Source organism: Rhipicephalus microplus, chromosome 9 (genome assembly GCF_043290135.1).
Source record: "Rhipicephalus microplus isolate Deutch F79 chromosome 9, USDA_Rmic, whole genome shotgun sequence".
Lineage (NCBI taxonomy): Eukaryota > Metazoa > Arthropoda > Arachnida > Ixodida > Ixodidae > Rhipicephalus > Rhipicephalus microplus.
Window position 1 is genome coordinate 36183053 of NC_134708.1, and position 18091 is coordinate 36201143.

Here is an 18091-nt window from a genome sequence, read left to right on the forward strand (position 1 = left end):
GTATTGGTGACTTAATCTCTACTTAAATTTACCTTAACTTCTAGGCTTACTAAAGAAAACTAGTAACACAAGGATGCACTTTGAGCACTATCTGTCCCTGAAAGGTTGCCATGTTAAACTCGTTGGGCGGGTGGAGAAAGCGCTTCTTCTCAATCACTGAACGTCAACAGCTCATCATGTCCATAGTAAGACGTCTGCCGCAGCCGCCATCTTACGGTTGGCACGGCTTCACTTGTGGGCAAGAATTTCTGCTCCGGAAATTTTTTTTTAAAACCTCCTTCGGTTAAACAGCATTACCGAAAACCATTACCACGTGAGCTCAAAAAATGCTTCGCACCAACAAATTTTATTGTACGGTCATACAGTAACTTTACAATCAGTATTATTGCATTACGTCCTAACTTTTTCCAGCTCGGTGGTCACGTCAGGCCACCACCTTTTCATTTTTTTTCTCTTCATACACGTGATCCTCACATGTTAAATTTTTAATAGCGCGTGTTTTTGGCAATCGGGCGCTAATGCGTTCGGGCTACAATGTGACATGTTGCGTATGCTTTCTTCCGGCTGCGGTCGTCCTCAAGGTGCTCCAGACGGCAGACTCTGAATATCTTTATAGATATAAAAGTATCTGCTTGTTTTATACTTTTGATTGTGCAGGAGAGCATGTTGTATGAGTAGCTAACGCTAAGGAATTTAGAAATGAAGAGCTGTACTATCACCGAAAGTGGCCAGTAGATCCTCATTGCATGGTGGTCACCCTAAGTGACCACCTCACATCTTTCTGAACTAAAAACGCCAATTTTTTGCTCCTTGTGAGAAAATCAATTTCTGCAAGAGATTTCGCCACTTTTGCAATAAAACTCTGTTAGCCGTCAGAAATGAAGTTTTGTGAATAAAAGAGCTAATGCAATACGGCCTATGTTGTCGAGATTCTAGCCTGCTTTTTGTCTTACAAGCATTGGTATAATTTGGGCAATCTTCCCTTTATAGGTATTAACCCTTTCTTAATGTAATAGTTTATCAGACCTAGCAGATCATTTCAATACTGCTGGTATAGTGTCTGCAATTGTGTCAGTTAGTCCATCGGTCTCTGCTGCTGGTAATGACAATATCGCGGATATAGTGAAGAATTTGGTATTTTTGTGTCGTCTGCGGTGCAGAAACAGAATTTGAAAGCTACGCTGTGAACCTGTATTCTAGTCCTTGAGCTAATTGATATAATAATGGCTTGATTGACTGATTCATTTACACTGATCTAATGATCGCCGTACTTCTTGCGACGTATAAACTATCGAGTCTTGATGTTGAAACCTTTCTTGTACGACGAAGTTTATACTAGAAATCGCTATGTAATTTTATTATACTCCTAATTCGCACGTGAACTAGTAGGCTCTAATGTTGCCGTAATATTTTGATAACCATTCCATTTTTGTAAACTTTATTTACATACAAGTCATTTGACGCTGAATGAATATAGACGTGTTGTTGAAAGTTAGAAAGAAGTGAGCTAACCTTGATATAAAGGTTTTAGTGTCTACCACTGGATACTGTCTCAACATTAAAATTAAGGACGTTTTGAGGTTTTTTATAATCAACGAACATTTTCACTTGTCCTTCAAGAGATTTTACGGGGCACGAGATTTCAAAGCAAACAGTAAGATGGTAACTGAGTGAAACAAAATGAATTGACATGGCCACTTGCCTGCTAGCTTCTACCTTGAATATCTGGCTCCAGCCCAATTCGGGTGTTTGTCCTTGAAGCGAATGATCAATATAAGAGAAAATTTCTTCACTTTTAACAAATAATGATGTTAAAAACACTTGCTACAGAAATAAAGAAAAATCCAAAGATGGCGCGTCCAAATAGAATAATACAGTAATAACATTGATTGATTGATTGATATGTGGGGTTTAACGTCCCAAAACCACCATATGATTATGAGAGACGCCGTAGTGGAGGGCTCCAGAAATTTCGACCACCTGGGGTTCTTTAACGTGCGCCCAAATCTGAGCGCACGGGCCTACAACATTTCCGCCTCCATCGGAAATGCAGCCGCCGCCGCCGGGATTCGAACCCGCGACCTGCGGGTCTGCAGCCGAGTAGCTTAGCCACTAGACCAGCGCGGCGGGGCAATAATACAGTAATACCGAAAATAATGAACCAGTAAAAGGAATTCGAAAGTAAAAAGAATATGATAGGGAATAGTGTTACCAGGGAATTCTTCTGGTGTCAACGAGAAATTCGCATATGGCTGAGCATGATTCCCGTCTATCACCAATCTATTTTGTTCATCTTCTCCTCCTATCCTCAAGTTCACCACGTGCCCGAATACCAGCGTCATTCTTTATTAAAAAAATAGACGCAAAGAAAGATTAAGTATTTGCCCCGCCGCGGTGGTCTAGTGGCTAAGGTACTCTGCTGCTGACCCGCACGTCGCGGGATTGAATCCCGGCTTTTTGCATTTCCGATGGAGGCGGAAATGTTGTAGGCCCGTGTGCTCAGATTTGGGTGCACGTTAAAGAACCCTGGGTGGTCGAAATTTCCGGAGCCCTCCACTACGGCGTCTCTCATAATCATATGATGGTTTTGCGACGTTAAACCCCAGATATCAATCAATCAATCAATCAATCAATCAGTTTATTATCATGTCATAAAAGGATGTTACAGGGAGTAAATTATACAGACGAGGGTCCCAAAGTACAAGACTGTAACGGGACCCTCGGTGATGATTACAAATAATAAAAGCACAAGCAGCTGTTAAAATCGTGTAAACAAAAATATATAAAGCAGAATGAAAACAAAAAGGCATGGAATAAAAAAAAACAAATAATACAGCATAAAACAACACAAAGAAGATAGATCAACTATTTACCAGGTACTCTTAATGAGTTTTTAAATGAAAATAAATAAACTTTGCATTTTAGCGAAGTGGGCAAATTATTCCATGTGGTGATGGTACAGAAGAGAGAAGATGATTTACCATAGTTAGTACGAACCTTAGGAAGTAAAGAGTTATTAGCCACAGACCTGGTTGTGTTAGTATTAACTAACATCTTAGGATCAATGAAATTAGCAGAAAGTTGATTTCTTATTTGTTTATGCACAAACATAATTAGACTAAACCTGAATAGATTGCTAACAGTTAATATTTTATTGCTTTGAAAAGGGGAGCGGCGCTACTGTCACGACAACAGTTCAAAATAGCGCGAATAGCTCGATTTTGTAAATGTTGTACGGATGAAACATGACACTGGTAAGTATTCCCCCATGATGTGATGCCATAAGCGATATGAGAATGAATGAATGCGAAAGTGAAAGGAGTGCTTTATGAGAAAAGTATGAGCGAGCTTTGAGTAATGCGCGAATGCCGAATGCTGCCGTTGTTCTAATGTGAGCAATATGGAGAGTGAAGTTAAGGTTAGCGTCGAGGTGAACGCCAAGAAAAGATACACTGTCGCTGATATTAATCACATGAGAGTCAACTGTGAGTTGTGGTGAGGAAGTTAACTTGCGTTGAGCTGATCTAAAAACCATAAACTTAGATTTATTTGGTATAATAATTAAGAAATTTTTCTGGCAACATTTTGACACCCTACAAAGTACAGCATTTAATTTATTAGTGACGTTGTCAATACATCTATCAGCAATGGAAATGGTAGTATCATCAGCATATAAAACGCAGTGAGCCATGTGTATATTGTCAGGAAGGTCATTATAGTAAAGTAAAAAAAGTAACGGACCCAGTAATGACCCTTGAGGAACCCCTTGATTTATTGTTTTAGTAGAAGAAAATGAGCCCGATATGTAAACAGTATGCTTTCTGTTAAGAAAATAACTGTTCACAAATTGAGGGATGGACCTGTAATACCATATGATTCGAGTTTCTTTGATAATATGACATAAATAATGGTAAAGAGTTTCTTTGATGATATGACATGATTAATGGTATCGAATGCATTTGTGAAGTCTAGAAAAACTGACCCTACTACAAATCCTGCGTCTATGGAGTGTTTGATGAAGTCTGATAGGGAAAGCATAGGAAGGTTAGTAGAACTTCCACCGCGAAAGCCAAATTGACAGGGCTTTAGTATATTAAATTTATTAAGGTATTTGTTTAGCCGAGTTATTAACAGTTTTTCGATGACTTTGCTCAGGGAAGAAATAATACAGATGGGGCGATAGTTAGAAATAGAATGCTTGTCGCCCTTTTCAAATATCGGAAGGACTTTAGCTATTTTTAGAGAAGTAGGGAAACTGCCATGCTTGAACGCAAGGTTTATAATTATAGAAAGTGGTTCAGAAATAATGTCTACTGCAAGTTTTAGGTGTCGTGCTGAGATTTTATCTATACCAGGGCCGGTTTCTTTGAGACTTTTGATTGCTGTAGAAACATCATCAGGGCTCACGGGGAAAAGAAAAAAAGAATGATTAGAACGTTGTAGATTACAACAAGAACTGCTATGTTTTTCACTAAAAATTTCGAAGAAATTATTACTGAAAGTATCAGCAACACTTTCAGGGTTATCATGTGTAACGCCTTTATATATGACTTTCTGCAAAGGGGAACTATGTATTGATCGATTTAGAAAATTGTTTAAGAGCTGCCATTGTCTTTTAGAGTTGTTTACACTAGATATTTGGTCATCATATTAATTTTTCTTGGCATTTTTCAAGAGACACGAAAGAACATTAGAGTATCTTTTACAGCGTGAAGCTAAAGCAGTGCTAAATGGTTGTTTTTTTACTTTTCTGTACACGTTATCTTTTTTACGCATACTTTTTAGCAGTCGCTCAGATAACCATAGGTTCTTAGGATATTTGTACCTCTTTTTACATTTGACAGTATTAGTACATTCTTCTACGGCTTTAAGGAAAAGGGAAGAAAACTTGTTGAATGCCTGGTCTACATTGCATAAGGACGTAACACTAGAGCAATCAGTTTTAATAATGGCATTGAAAAACAATTCCTGGTCAAGTACGGAAGTAACACGCGTGGGTGGATGAAATGGCTTCGTAACGTTGAAAGCAAAAAATATGGGATAATGATCAGTGATGTTCACATCAATTACTCCTGCAGAGGGAGAGGGCGAGAAATTACAGGTGGCATGATCAAGCAATGAAGCAGCACCAGAAATAGGACATCTAGTAGGAGATGAAATGAGAGACTCAAAATCGTATCCACTGAAGCAGTCATATTCTGTGCATGCACAATTGTCTGTGTTAAGCAAGTTGATGTTGATGTCTCCAACTAGGACAACGCGCTTGCCTTCAGATGATAACTGATGCAGAATGGTATCCAGGTGAGAAATGAAATCCCTCATATTCGAAGAAGGGGAATGGTAAATACACCCCAGAATAACGTTTTTTTTATCGTTTAAAAAAGAATTATCTAATTTAATCCACACGGATTCGCCATGCGAGATGCCTGAGGAAAGATCTTGTCGGCGGGTGTAGGACAGATCTGGGGCGATAAATATTGCTGAGCCACCATAGCTGTCTGAACAACGGTGACAGTACTCAGCTTCGTACGATGACGGGCCGAACAGATTGACGTCATAAGTGCAGAGCCATGTTTCAGAGATGCAAATGATGGAGAAAGAATGCGCGAGTGAATCTATAAAGTTACAAATATTATCCGAATTTTTGCGCAGGCTACGCGCGTTGAAATGAACCAAGGAGCGATTACTATTATCTAGCTTATGTTTAGCCTCGTCAGAAGATAGCAAAATCATGATGATAAGATGAAAGTGAACGAGTGTTCAGCACGAAATGGGCGTAGGACTCAGTGGCTATGAAAAGATGCTAAGATCACTGTTTTTGATAATGCGATATACTCTGCCATCACCAGACTTCCGCGCCTTCATCTGGCAATTGTCTGTCCACAGAAATTGCAATTGGTGCGCTGTTTTCAGAGTTAGGGCCTTAGCAAACAATCTTTTGTTCTCTGGAGACAGGTGATCATTGGCATAGATCGCTTTACTTGAGCTACCGGAGAGGTCAACATCAGAAGTGTTCGGACGGGTCTTACGCGCTTTGCGAACAAAGTCGTTTTTCTTTTCACGGCAGCAGAACCGTGCAACACTGTTCTTTTCATCCGATTTTGTTGAAACGCGATGAACTGTGTCAAAGTCGCTGAGCCTGACAGGACATTGAATAGCTTCGCCAATCTGCATAACAATGGCCGCACAGTCCTCACCCTGAGTGACCGGAACGCCCTTGATTTCAACATTATTGAGCCTCGAGTATTGCTCCAACTCCGCAACCCTTCTAGTCAGTGCCTCATTTTGCGCAACTAGTTCCTTGTTAGCTAGTTTCGATTCATCCTGCTTTGTTTTGATAGAGTCGAAACTGTCACACAGAAACTTAACACTATCACTGAGGGACGCATGTTCCCCGAGTCCTTCCTGTGCTAGCTGTTCTTTAATTTTAGCTGGAAGTTCATTTGCAAGAGTATCAAGACTAAAGCGAACCAAAGACTCAAGTGCTTCAATTTTTTGGCCAATTCTGCGTTGGATGGCATGACAGCAAATACACAAACGATGGCAAATACACAAAGATAAACACGCACTGGGAGGCAGCAGCTGCGGCAAAAGAGAACACACTAACGTGAGCAGAAAACAAGGACACCAACCTGCAGATCAAGTAGGAAGCAATCAGAATGGCATCCAAGAACCACTTGCTACAGCTGCTGCCTCAAAAATGATGCACTTCCACGGGAAGCGTCGTTATTTATCCTTGTAACGTCACGGTAGTAGGCGCCCTTTTTCGGATGATGACGTCGTGGATGTAGGCGATTCACAGGCCACTGGACTTGACAGTTGATGAGCCGCACACGTGCCCTGAAGATAGCTGTATCCAGATAGCTGCAGAGCAAGTAGGAAGCAATCAGAATGGGATCCAAGAACCACTTGCCACAGCTGCTGCCTAAAAAATGATGCACTTCCACGGGAAGCGTCGTTATTTATTCTTGTGACGTCACGGTTGTCGGCGCCCTCTTTCGGATGATGACGTCGTGGATGTAGGCGATTCACAGGCCACTGTACTTGACAGTTGATGAGCCGCACACGTGCCCTGAAGATAGCTGTATCCAGATAGCTGCAGAGCAAGTAGGAAGCAATCAGAATGGGATCCAAGAACCACTTGCCACAGCTGCTGCCTCAAAAATGATCAATCATCAAATCAATCAAGAAAGATTTAGTAATAACACCGATAAAGAGGAAAAAGAAAATGCGAAGTTTCATTGAAGCGAGGTTTAATTTAAAGTTTAATTTCATTGCTATCGCAATAAAATTAAACTTCAAGTTCGCTAACTGTCGTTGGCTAGCAAGAATTTGGAGAGTTGCTTCCAAACAAAACGCGTAAACACTCTCTTGTCTAGCGCCCCGCCACGGTGGTCTAGTGGCTAAGGTACTCGGCTGCTGAACCGTAGGTCGCGGGATCAAATTCCGGCTGTGGCGGCTGCATTTCCGATGGAGGCGGAAATGTTGTAGGCCTGTGTACTCAGATTTGGGTGCACGTTAAAGAACCCCAGGTGGTCAAAATTTCCGTAGCCCTCCACTACGGCGTCTCTCATAATCAAATAGTGGTTTTGGGACGTTAAACCCCACAAATCAATCAATCAACTCTCCTGTCTAGCATACTTGGAAGTTGGAATAAACAAGTTTAAAAGGTCTGTTAACTTTTTTCTGATCCATTGTTTCCGTTCTTATGGTGTGAGTTGCAAACTATTGTTGAGTATTCTAGGACGGTTTAAGCAAGCGTTTTTTACAGTATTAGTTTAACTTGAGGTGAAGCACCTGTCAGGTTACGCCATAAAAAACGTAGTTGCGTAAATCATCGTTCAGAAATCTGCATAATGTGGGATCCCACTTTAAGATGCCGTTGCTATGAACCCCACGTACTATCAAGTGCTCAACGTCTGACCCGTCTGACAAATCTGAGAAATCTGACAACGTCTGACAAATTCAAGTGCTCAACGTCTGACCCATAAAGGGTGTTTTTGAAATGAAGCGGTGTCTCTCTATAGATACTTGTAATACTAATGGTTTCTGTGTTAGCTTCCATACCGTGCTTTTGACATTTTACGGTATTCTCTAAAGATTTGCGGAGTCTCGCCAGGCCTTATGTTGTGCTAGTGGGAAAGCATATGATGCAGTTATCTGCAAAGAGCCACATTGTAATGTCTGTTTCAAATTAGTGTAGATGTCATTGATATAAATAATAAATAGTGCTGTCATTAGCATGAATCATATAAAAACGCCAGAAAACAGGCCAGCACGACTGAACTTGGTATTACTAAAAGAAACATACTGGGTGCAACCTGAAAGATAAGCAGCAATCCGAAAGACTATTTCTCAGTTAATGCCAAATGATTTGAGTTTCTTTTTTGAGTAACGACTGCAGAACGTGGCGAAAGGCCTTAGAGAAATCAATAACTATGGCATCCATGTGCTGCATAGAAAAAACGGCTGTAACAAAAAATCATACGTAATTTATAAAGGCTGTGTAGTTGTCAGAAGCTTCCTTCTGAAACCTCGTTGGTTCGGGTTAAACATATTACTTGTTCTCAAAATAATTCAAAAGTGCTTCATTTATGATAAGCTTCCTTAATTTCCAACATGTGCTTGTCAGTAATATTAGCCTGTAGGTGTTTATTATTTGTTACCACTTTTATAGAATGAAATTACTTTTGTACACAACCAATCATCAGGCAGCACAGGTGTTTCTAACGTTTAGGAAAAAGAAATGTGGTCCATTTCTCTGATATAGAAACCCCTAACACAAGAAAGTTAAACTTGTCTTCACCGAAGTATTTCAACGTGTATGGCACATGAATATATAATGTCCATTGGTGTTTAGTGACAAAAGCACCCTCATAAGTCGTCGCACACTTGTTTACATCTGGTGGCGCACCTTCTCCATCACGACAACCAAGGACTCGTGACTGGTGCGCACTTTCCAGAGACGCTGCACCCACAGGAACATCGCGCAATTTTCATCGAACCATAGGCTATCGCAAACCATGCAAGCAAAATCAAAGGTGTTTTTCCTCAATCGTTTTTCAACGTGTGGTCAGCTGCAACAAAGGAGTGTGAGTGTCGGGTCGGTAACCATTCTGTGGATATCTGCTTGGCATGCAGAGTCCTGCTGACATGCCGTTTCGGTGAATATAAGGTGATTTCAGTCATGCATCGGTGGGTGTATGGTAGCCAGTTGAGTCGCGATGCTCTCAACTTCACAAGGGCAAGAGACAAAAGTTACCAGCTTGAGACGTGAATGCACGAAGGCCTCCCGCTTCCACCTGGCATGTTCATCACCGCACAGAACACACTTGCGCGACATTCGCCCGTCGACGCCGTTTTATTTGAGCAGCGCACGAAGCAGCAGTTGTCGTAGTCCGTAGCATCGCACTTTTATCAGAGGGCCTTTCACGGAGCCCGTGGGAAACTAACGGAGGGGCAGGCAGATTGTCACGCCTTCGATGACGGAGGCAGTGGCAAACTATATCAGTGGCAGCGACCATTCTGAGATGATGATTATGATTATGATGGTGACGGTCTATAAATATGGCTTACACCCACTCAGGAGGCTCGGCCAAGAAACAAATAGTTAAACAGAAATTATTGGGAGGAATAACACAATAAGTGAAAAGAAACAAGAAGATGGTTTCTGCACATGTGATAACTTTTATCTATAACTTATTTGTTTCATCGTGAATCCTTTAGAGTACCTGTGAGCCATACAGACAGGCCATTATGATCATCGTCGTCTATATCACCATCTTTTGATTTGTTGTAAGAGTAGAGATGATTACAGTAGAGGAGACGCTTGAAGCTGCAGCTCATACACAAGCTGAAGGAGGTTCAAAGAAACCGCCAAAATTTTAACGTCAATTAGGAGATTAAAGTTCAAATTTTGTTTATTTAGAACGGAATAAGTAGAAATGAATAAAAAGATTAAGAATCGAATAATAAAATAAAATAAAATACTACACGCAGGAAGATTTCTGTGGGTTTTTTATTTTTGCGATCCTTTGTCTTTTCTTGGATAAAAATGATACTTAGTGGCTATTATGAACATGATTGATTGTTTCTCTTGTTTTTTCACGTTTTATGATGCTTATTTTCAGTCCTCTTTTCGCGTTTCTTCAATAAACAACCGCGGAGAGAATCTCCTTCGTGAACATGAAACACGTTTACCGAGATGCGAGAAGAAAGACGACGGCTAACGTCTATCACAATCGAGCTCACTTGTTTGTGCACAGAAAGACGCTAACAAAAAAAGGGTAATCATCTTCATCATAACAATTTTCACTTCTTTCGATGTTTCATTTCCAAAATAAATTTCCGGATAGGTTAGGAAACCTTCACTTTAAGCATCCTGCTACCCATTTCTTGGCCTATTCTCTTTTTTGGGCCAGCGCGATCGAGAAGAGGTTATCATCATTATCATCAGTGCTCACCCTTTCAGCACGTTCTGCCAGCTCGTTATTCTTAGACGAAACGAAAGGGTTCAGCCATTTTAGAAATCTTCAGCCATGAAGAGAGCAATCTTGAGCTCTTTCAACGTGGCGAAGATTACTGAATCGGGAAGGAAACGCCCACGTTCGGAGACGACGAGAGAGATTGCTACACCACCACCGGCAATATTCGCTCCATTCCCGAACACATGGGACGACTTCAGACGATCGAGAGGTGCAGCTTCAAGAGAGCACCTCATTCCTTCCGCTGTGGAGCCACGGAGGTCAACCACTCTGAACAAGGTCAACTTCCAGGTAATGGCTGCGAATGCTGCCGCTCTACAGTATGCTTTATGGGCATTGTTGTGTCGGTAAACAGACGCAGTTCTTTGGAATACGCCATGCGCATTGCTTTGGGCTCAGTTACGCATTCACCTTTCAGGTGGAACGTGATTACAGGAACTAATTTTGTCCGCTTCACACGCGTTGCCAGGTTTGGGGTGATTTCTAACTAGACTTACAGTAATAATATGTGGGCTTTTTCATCCCGAAACCACGATATGATTATGAGAGACGCCATAGTGGAGAGCTGCGGAAATATTGAAAATATGGTGTTTTCTTTTATCCGTGCCTATCTGAGGCGTAGCAGAGATTTTAACAAGGCGAGGGGAGGGGGGGGCACCACCATTAAACGTCATTTTTCGTTCTGTATGTCATGGCGAAAGGCGAATTTGGGGGAGGGGGGGGGGCGAGGTGCAGTGTGCCACTTCCTGGCTCTGCTAATGGCACTGACATCGCACCGCACACCGGCCAGTAGCGTTTTGCCTCCGCCGAAAGGTGACCACTGTCGCCTTCACTGAAAGGTGACCGCTGCCTCCTCCACGAAAAGGTGACCGCTGCGGCAGTGATAGAACTCGTAGCCCTCGGGTCAGAAGCCGAGCACCTCAACCATTACGCCACGGCGTTGGACTGGAAATCGACTTTCTCTTGCCATTTTTGACGGCTGATGATAAAAAGAAACACGTTAAAAAAGGATTGCATTTAGCTTTGGAAGAATAGAATATGTTGCATCCTGTATATGTCTTCTTCAAATTCTACATGAACCTCCTGCTGCAGCGTATTACAATCTTAACGTGTTCCGACATATTTGTTTAAAGTATCACCATATACTTTATTTGCATGAATGTGGACAACTGAGAAATTTGCGCTGGTGCTTTTAGCCTGGCATTGCATTAGTTTTATTCATTGCTCGCAACGTGGCAGACTTCGGAACTCTAAAACATCACTTTCAAGATAACTACGAATAATCATTATGAATGTGCCAATCAAGAAACTAAGTGCTTGTTTTTCTGGCATTAAATGTTCTGTTGTCATCATAAAAAGTATTGGTATAAGACTTGTTCATTAACTGTCAGTCCTAACTCACTTTGGAACGAACTGAATACACGCTAACGTCATCATAAAATCTCCCAGTTGATCAAGATTCTTCGCACAAACACGCGTCACGCATCTTATTGGTGCACCTTGAACAACTATCCTCAGCCACTTTTCAGCTAACCATCGATGACTTCAGTATCAGAGCATATTACCTCATCAATCTATCACCTAAAAAATGTTTCTATTGTGTACGCGAGCCGTGAGAAAGAAACTGTTGCTTAGTTTGAGTGCACCCTCTTATCTCTCGTTGTGATCGCACTTCAGCGGAGGTGCAATGGTAGAGGTCCTGTGTACTGTGTGACATCCATGCACGTTGAGAAACATGAGAATGTCAATACTTCATAAGCCCATCACTATGGCGTCTCTGATAGACATATCGTGGTTTTCGTGTGTACAACTCCTAAACGCTTCAATATTAAGCTTTTGAAAGTGGTGTCAGAATTGACAGATAAACGTTTACTTTCGAAAGACGGCTGCCATGTGTTTTAGCAGACGAAAACCCCCATTAACGTTTAATTATTAGTTCAAGAATTATGTATTACAGCGTCTCCCACAATATAAATACCTGGGCCTCCTTATCACAACAATCTTACAATGGTCTCACCAAATAGACATAAATTGCAACAAAGCTCTAAAAAATCTCTGCTACCTGAACCATTTGTTATGTTTAGCCCCCAAAGAAACAAAATTGTTTAGATATAAAACCTTCGTCATACCAGTACTAGGGTAGGGCGCCCACAAAACTGGGTTACATAAAACACATTGAATCCATACAAAAAGAAAGTCAATCGTTTCATATACGGACACTATGACTTTCATTTCTCACCGTCATCTCACCTGACAAACCTCGGTTTAATTCACTTTCTAAAAGACGCGACAACAAGTGCCTGAAACACTCCACTACTTTTCCGATTCGTCTCAATGTTCATCGCACAACAACTACATAACGCTTGACAAAACAACATCATCGCATATACTTCACCAAGTTTAATTCTTTCGCCGCGTATCTTGAAATGAAGAATACCATAACAGGTCACGATTATTCATTCGAAAAAGATGAATTTCTGAAAGCACCAAAAACTACTATACACTAATCCTTACTGCTAGCTTTGAAATATTTATAAAATCATGTTTATGGTAGGTTTTGTAAGTATTTGACCTGTCGATGCTGTTTTATTTCATTCATTCTCAGTTTCTTATATTAATTAGTCTTCAGTACAAACTCTTGTGATAGCCCTTACACCAGGATGTAGTATGTGACAATAAATAAATTAAAATTATTAACCGTTGCTAGTAGCTTGCGAGTAGGTATGATTAGGAAAAACAAGTATATGAGCAAGCACATCGATCACACCAATTGTCAAAATTCTTGATGGAGTATGCTAACAAACATAGTCTTGTACATATCTACTATTCTTGCCAATATACTTATCACTATAGTTGGCAATATATGTTGGCTACAGCTAAGCTGAGGCATGCATATTCGATAAGTTACTGATCACGCAATGTCGCCACTTTTCTGCGACTTTTTATACTGCTTACTTGTAGTTCTTGCATCCTTGTGTAATATTGCTACTCCTATCTAAGGGCGGCCAAGGTGCTGTTATAAAGAAATGTGGGCAGTTCGCAGCAGAGGTGCGAAGCTCAGTCACAATATAACTAGTATTTTCTTAGATAGAACCAGGTTTATACAATCACAAATAAAATCTATCATGCCTAAGGAGCATAATAAAGCCTAACTCTCAAGTTTAGGACACATGAGACAAGTTTCGCAGGTGGATATGCGTCGATCACACACAAAATATTTGTCTTTATTACGCTTACCCCACAACCATACACCAAAATAATTTATTATAATTATGAAGCTTACACAACATATCAGTTTTAAAATTTTATTCAACTTGGTCAGTAGCATTCAGTATCTTTCTGAGCTTGGCTTCACTAGCGTCACGAGTATGCGACTTAGATTACCCACTTTCTTTGGCTCATACTCGTTCCTGATGACAGTGTTCTGGCGGCGCGCACCAGCATGACAAAAACTTAACAGGCCCACTGTAGTATTCGCAATGAACGAACGCCATATTCGCTTAGTGTTACATTTACCTGTTAAGCTGTTTTAATAAAGAGAAGTACGTATTGTTTCAAAAGAGTACTGACACGCAAAAAATCAGTTAAATCTTTGCCTCAAATGAAAGGCGACACTCTGAAGAGCATAAAAACGTAGTGCTAAGGGCGAGTGCACTCCGAAAATGCTAGTAAAGTATGTTTTTATTAAAACATAGTTTCGTTATTGTACCCTGACGTCAAAACACGGTATGGGCTTTTCGTCACGTACACGCGCAAAATTAAACGTTTCCACAACCACTCCGCATCATGAGTCCGTTGATGATGCCCAAGCGGCCATTTCAATGCTTGGGCGACGCACAAGCGCTCTTCTTCGAAGTTTTACTACCTAGCCTCATCCCAACCAGCTAGACTACTGTGTGAAATCACCAGAATTAGCACTGAAGCCTGTCGCCAAAGTATTGTCGGTGTCGGTAGATGCGCCATGAAAGATTACCATTTAACGTGAAAGTAAAACATCTTCTCAGCTATCGCTGAGCTTTACACCCGCAATTTGCACTTCACGCTTCAAATTTGTGTGACTCGCATTTGAACAAAGGTTGTCTGCCTCTTTAATACGCAAATTTACTTCCATTGGCACGCAATGGCAAACGGGCAGCGAGGATACAGGACTTTGGAAAGGCAGAGTCGAGCGAGTCAGACATCGGGAACAATGTTCACCAGCGATACTCGCACGGGCGCCAACGCCTCTTCGAACATGGCGTCCAACGTCTCTGCCGTGTCTGGCGAGACGCAGGGCTCCAACTTCTCTGAGACCGGCCGGAAGTCTCACTCCGAACAGATGACGGACAAATCGAAGGATACGGATTTCGAAGGACGCTTGGGCCAGTAAGTTGAGCCCTACTTTATAATATATTCAAGTCACCCCCCCCCCCCATACACACACACACACACATATCTAGAGGGATTTTTTTTCATTATGGTAACAACTTGTTTGTTTGGGTGAACATGTCCATTTTCAGAATAACTTTAATCATGAAAGACGGGGAAAAAGATGAATAAAGCTTACTGCACAAGCACTGCTCCTGTTATGTTCCTAACCTATATCCTCGTTTTCCCCACACGAAATTATTAATTATTTCTAGGGGCATCACATCAAAATTTGAAGGCTCTATGACCTTCGCTTTATGTACTATAACCTACTCGAATACGAGCCACTCACATGGTTCGTATATTTTCACAGTTTGCAAGCGTTGGTGCCTGTAGTCGAGTTGTTCAGTTGACTTCAGATTGCTGACGCTTGAGTTCAAACCCTAGCACCGATAAAAAATTGCAATTCTCATGCTGGCGGATGTATTTTTTTTGTCACTGCACAGATGGCACTAAATATCCAAACTGATGCTTCTGCATACACAAGTTCTTCAGCTACTCCTAAGAGGGTCCTTGGGGAGGATAGTTACTGTTTGCGTACAAGTAAACGCAAAAAAATCGCAGCATATCCAAGGAGGACATGATGATGAGTGAGGCGAAGCGTCCGTCAGTCCTTCCGTTCTTTCTTACGTCCGTGCGTCCATTCATCCGTCTGACAGTTCGTTCTTGCAACCGTCCGTCCGTGTGGTCGTGCGTACGTGCGTGCGTTCATCCATTCGTCCGTCCGCGCGACCGTATGTCCATGCGTCCGTCCATCTATCTATTGAACAATCCAAGTACCGCCAGCTCACATGTTTTTATCAAATATTCAACATGTAAAAGTACTGCCATTCAGCGGACATTCCAAGGACGAAACGTGGCTACCTACTACTACTACTACTATACTACTACTACTACTACTACTATTACTACTACTACTACTATTACTACTTCTACTACTACGACTACTCATACATCGGGGATGCATGACCCACAGCTTCAAGGGACCTTGAAACACTCCCCCCCCCCCCCCTGCCAAAAAGTGCTGGAAGCTAAGCAGGGAGGATTGGGAGGAGCAAACAAAAAACGTCACGAGCGCCTCGTGACCTTGAGCACTTTTTTTTTCTTCTAATACGGCGTTTTTCAGTGCAATCGCGCACGAACGCGTGGACACGTGACGGCCTCTCACGGCGATCCCTGTAATAACTGAGCACGCCACGTTAAAAATCAGCCATAGCTGATAGATGGGCATTCCACGAGCGATTTTTGAGCGTCTGTCGTCATTGCCGAGGGATGAGAAAGCAATTTTTAGCTGAATTTGATAATTTATTGTGTATTCCAGGCTGCGCATACTGCGCTATATCGTTGAGCTCGTGGGTTGTCGGAAGCTTCTACTGCCGATTGGCAGAGTTTATTGACCATGCTCAAAAAGCGTTGCAGGGCCTCTTTAAGGTGCTTCGCCCCTAAAAAATACGCATATCCGGTGCACCGCACAAGTGGACACTTTTCGAACCACGCTAGGTTTACGATTTCGTTTATGCTGTGCTACTCTAAATCCACCTACAATTTCGGAGCACATTTGGTGGACGCAGCACTCCTGTGAACGTACTTCAGAAAGGGAAAAATAAAATAAAAGAGTGCCATGCTGTGCGACAGAGGAAGATTAAAGAATGAAGAGGTTTAGAAGGTGAATGCCGTTCTTTGGTGTCTGTCATGCATTACTGTAATCACTTGACGCGACATTGTTGTTTTCTTTCTTTCTTTCTTTCTTTGTTTCTTTTTTTTTTCTTTTCTTGTAGGATACAAGGAGCCAGCTCTAGGCTTCTTCCTGTGGGTGTATGTATCCTGGCACTCGTCATCATGGCCGTGCTCGTCCTATTTGTGTTCTCTACCTCCTGTGAGCATTAAACATTACCTTTCTTGATCAATTTTTTTTCGTACCTCACACAGTCAAAGCTCGTTTAGGTAAACAATCTATCTACATTTTGACGCGAGTCTTAATTTTTGTGATGTTCAACGTGACCACGTATGGCGCATTATCATTTGAAACTTGTGCTTAACGTCAGCATAGACGCCGGGCAGCGAGGGTGGCGTGCCAGTGACATGTTTACCAACACCGATGCAACTTTGCCACTTCGCAAGCACACCCTGCGTTGCATTGTCGAGCCGCGATAGACACCAGCCTCCTGGTGGCGTAAGAATGCATGCGCACATCGACTGATGCGGCAGAACAAATAACACTAATAGTGTTTGAACTAATAGCGTTTTGAAAAAGAACGGCTATTGGGCTAGTTAGCCTATTTCCATGTCAATACAGGTTACACCGCAAGTGTGAAAGTTCTGGAAGAAAAGCGTACGGAAGACGAGGAACGGAAAGCAAGAAGGGACAACACAAGCGCTGCATTGTATCTGTATGGCTTTCGTTCCTCGCTTTCCGTAAGCTATTCTCACAACACTTTCGTGTTTGCGATGCAACCGCTATTAACATGAAATAGTGTTTTGTCTGTGCAAATAGTATGAAAACGTTCCACTTAGTGCTCCAAAAAAGACGTTGATAGTAGCCAGAGTATAACCATGGCGCTAACCTGAAATGTTTGCCCCAAACGAAATGCTTCCGTCGTCTAATCAATTTATTGATATTTGGGGTACATTGGATTGAATAAACTTTTATTTAGTCTACCAAAACACAGATCATTGTCTTGCGGGCTGCTCCCACGTGGGGACTGAGATGTCGAGCTCCTCAGCCGCCTCGCGGGCTTTGATATGTGGGGTGTAATGTCCCAAAAGCACCATATGATTATGAGGGATGCCGTAGTGGAGGACTCCGGAAATTTCGACCACCTGGGGTTCTTTAACGTGCACCCATATCTGAGCACACGGGCCCACAGTATTTTCGCCTCCGTCGAAAATGCAGCTGCCACAGCTGGGATTCGATCGCGCGACCTGCGGGTCAGAAGCCGAGTACCTTAGCCCCTAGAGCGCCGCCGCGGGGCCCTAACGTAGTCTAGACGCAAAGCACCCACCAATGGCAACCCTGCATAGCTGTGCTCCGCTTCACTTAGAAAGATAAGCATATAACCACATTTATATGCACAAGAAAATGAGGAAAAGATAACGACTGCAGAAACAAAGAGAAATTGGGGGACCCTTAAGTTTCGCCTTTAAGAGTTGACGCGACAGCAAAATCCGGCCCCTAGTGCACCCTTCAACTGCTAAGTGCA

General features: G+C 42.0%; 2 protein-coding genes across 4 annotated transcripts in view; one reads left to right on the forward strand and one right to left on the reverse strand.

Moving 5' to 3' along the window:
* LOC142771663 (sodium-dependent proline transporter-like) overlaps positions 1–6958 on the reverse strand; it is a 55843-nt gene extending 48885 nt beyond the window's left edge. For 2 of the 3 annotated variants that reach the window (XM_075873447.1, XM_075873445.1), the window contains exons 1-2: positions 6633–6958; positions 1703–1754 (exon numbers count right to left, since the gene is read on the reverse strand). The gene's annotated coding sequence lies outside the window, so the exon portion shown is untranslated. The remainder of the gene's footprint in view (positions 1–1702; positions 1755–6632) is intronic. The other variant, XM_075873446.1, reaches the window with a different exon arrangement.
* A 3510-nt stretch (positions 6959–10468) lies between these two features.
* Positions 10469–18091, forward strand: part of LOC142771299 (uncharacterized) — a 30255-nt gene continuing 22632 nt past the window's right edge. Inside the window, exons 1-3 of the mRNA XM_075872774.1 lie at positions 10469–10775; positions 14620–14849; positions 16670–16767. Coding sequence (XP_075728889.1) covers positions 10539–10775; positions 14620–14849; positions 16670–16767 — 565 coding nt within the window. The 5' untranslated portion in view covers positions 10469–10538. The remainder of the gene's footprint in view (positions 10776–14619; positions 14850–16669; positions 16768–18091) is intronic.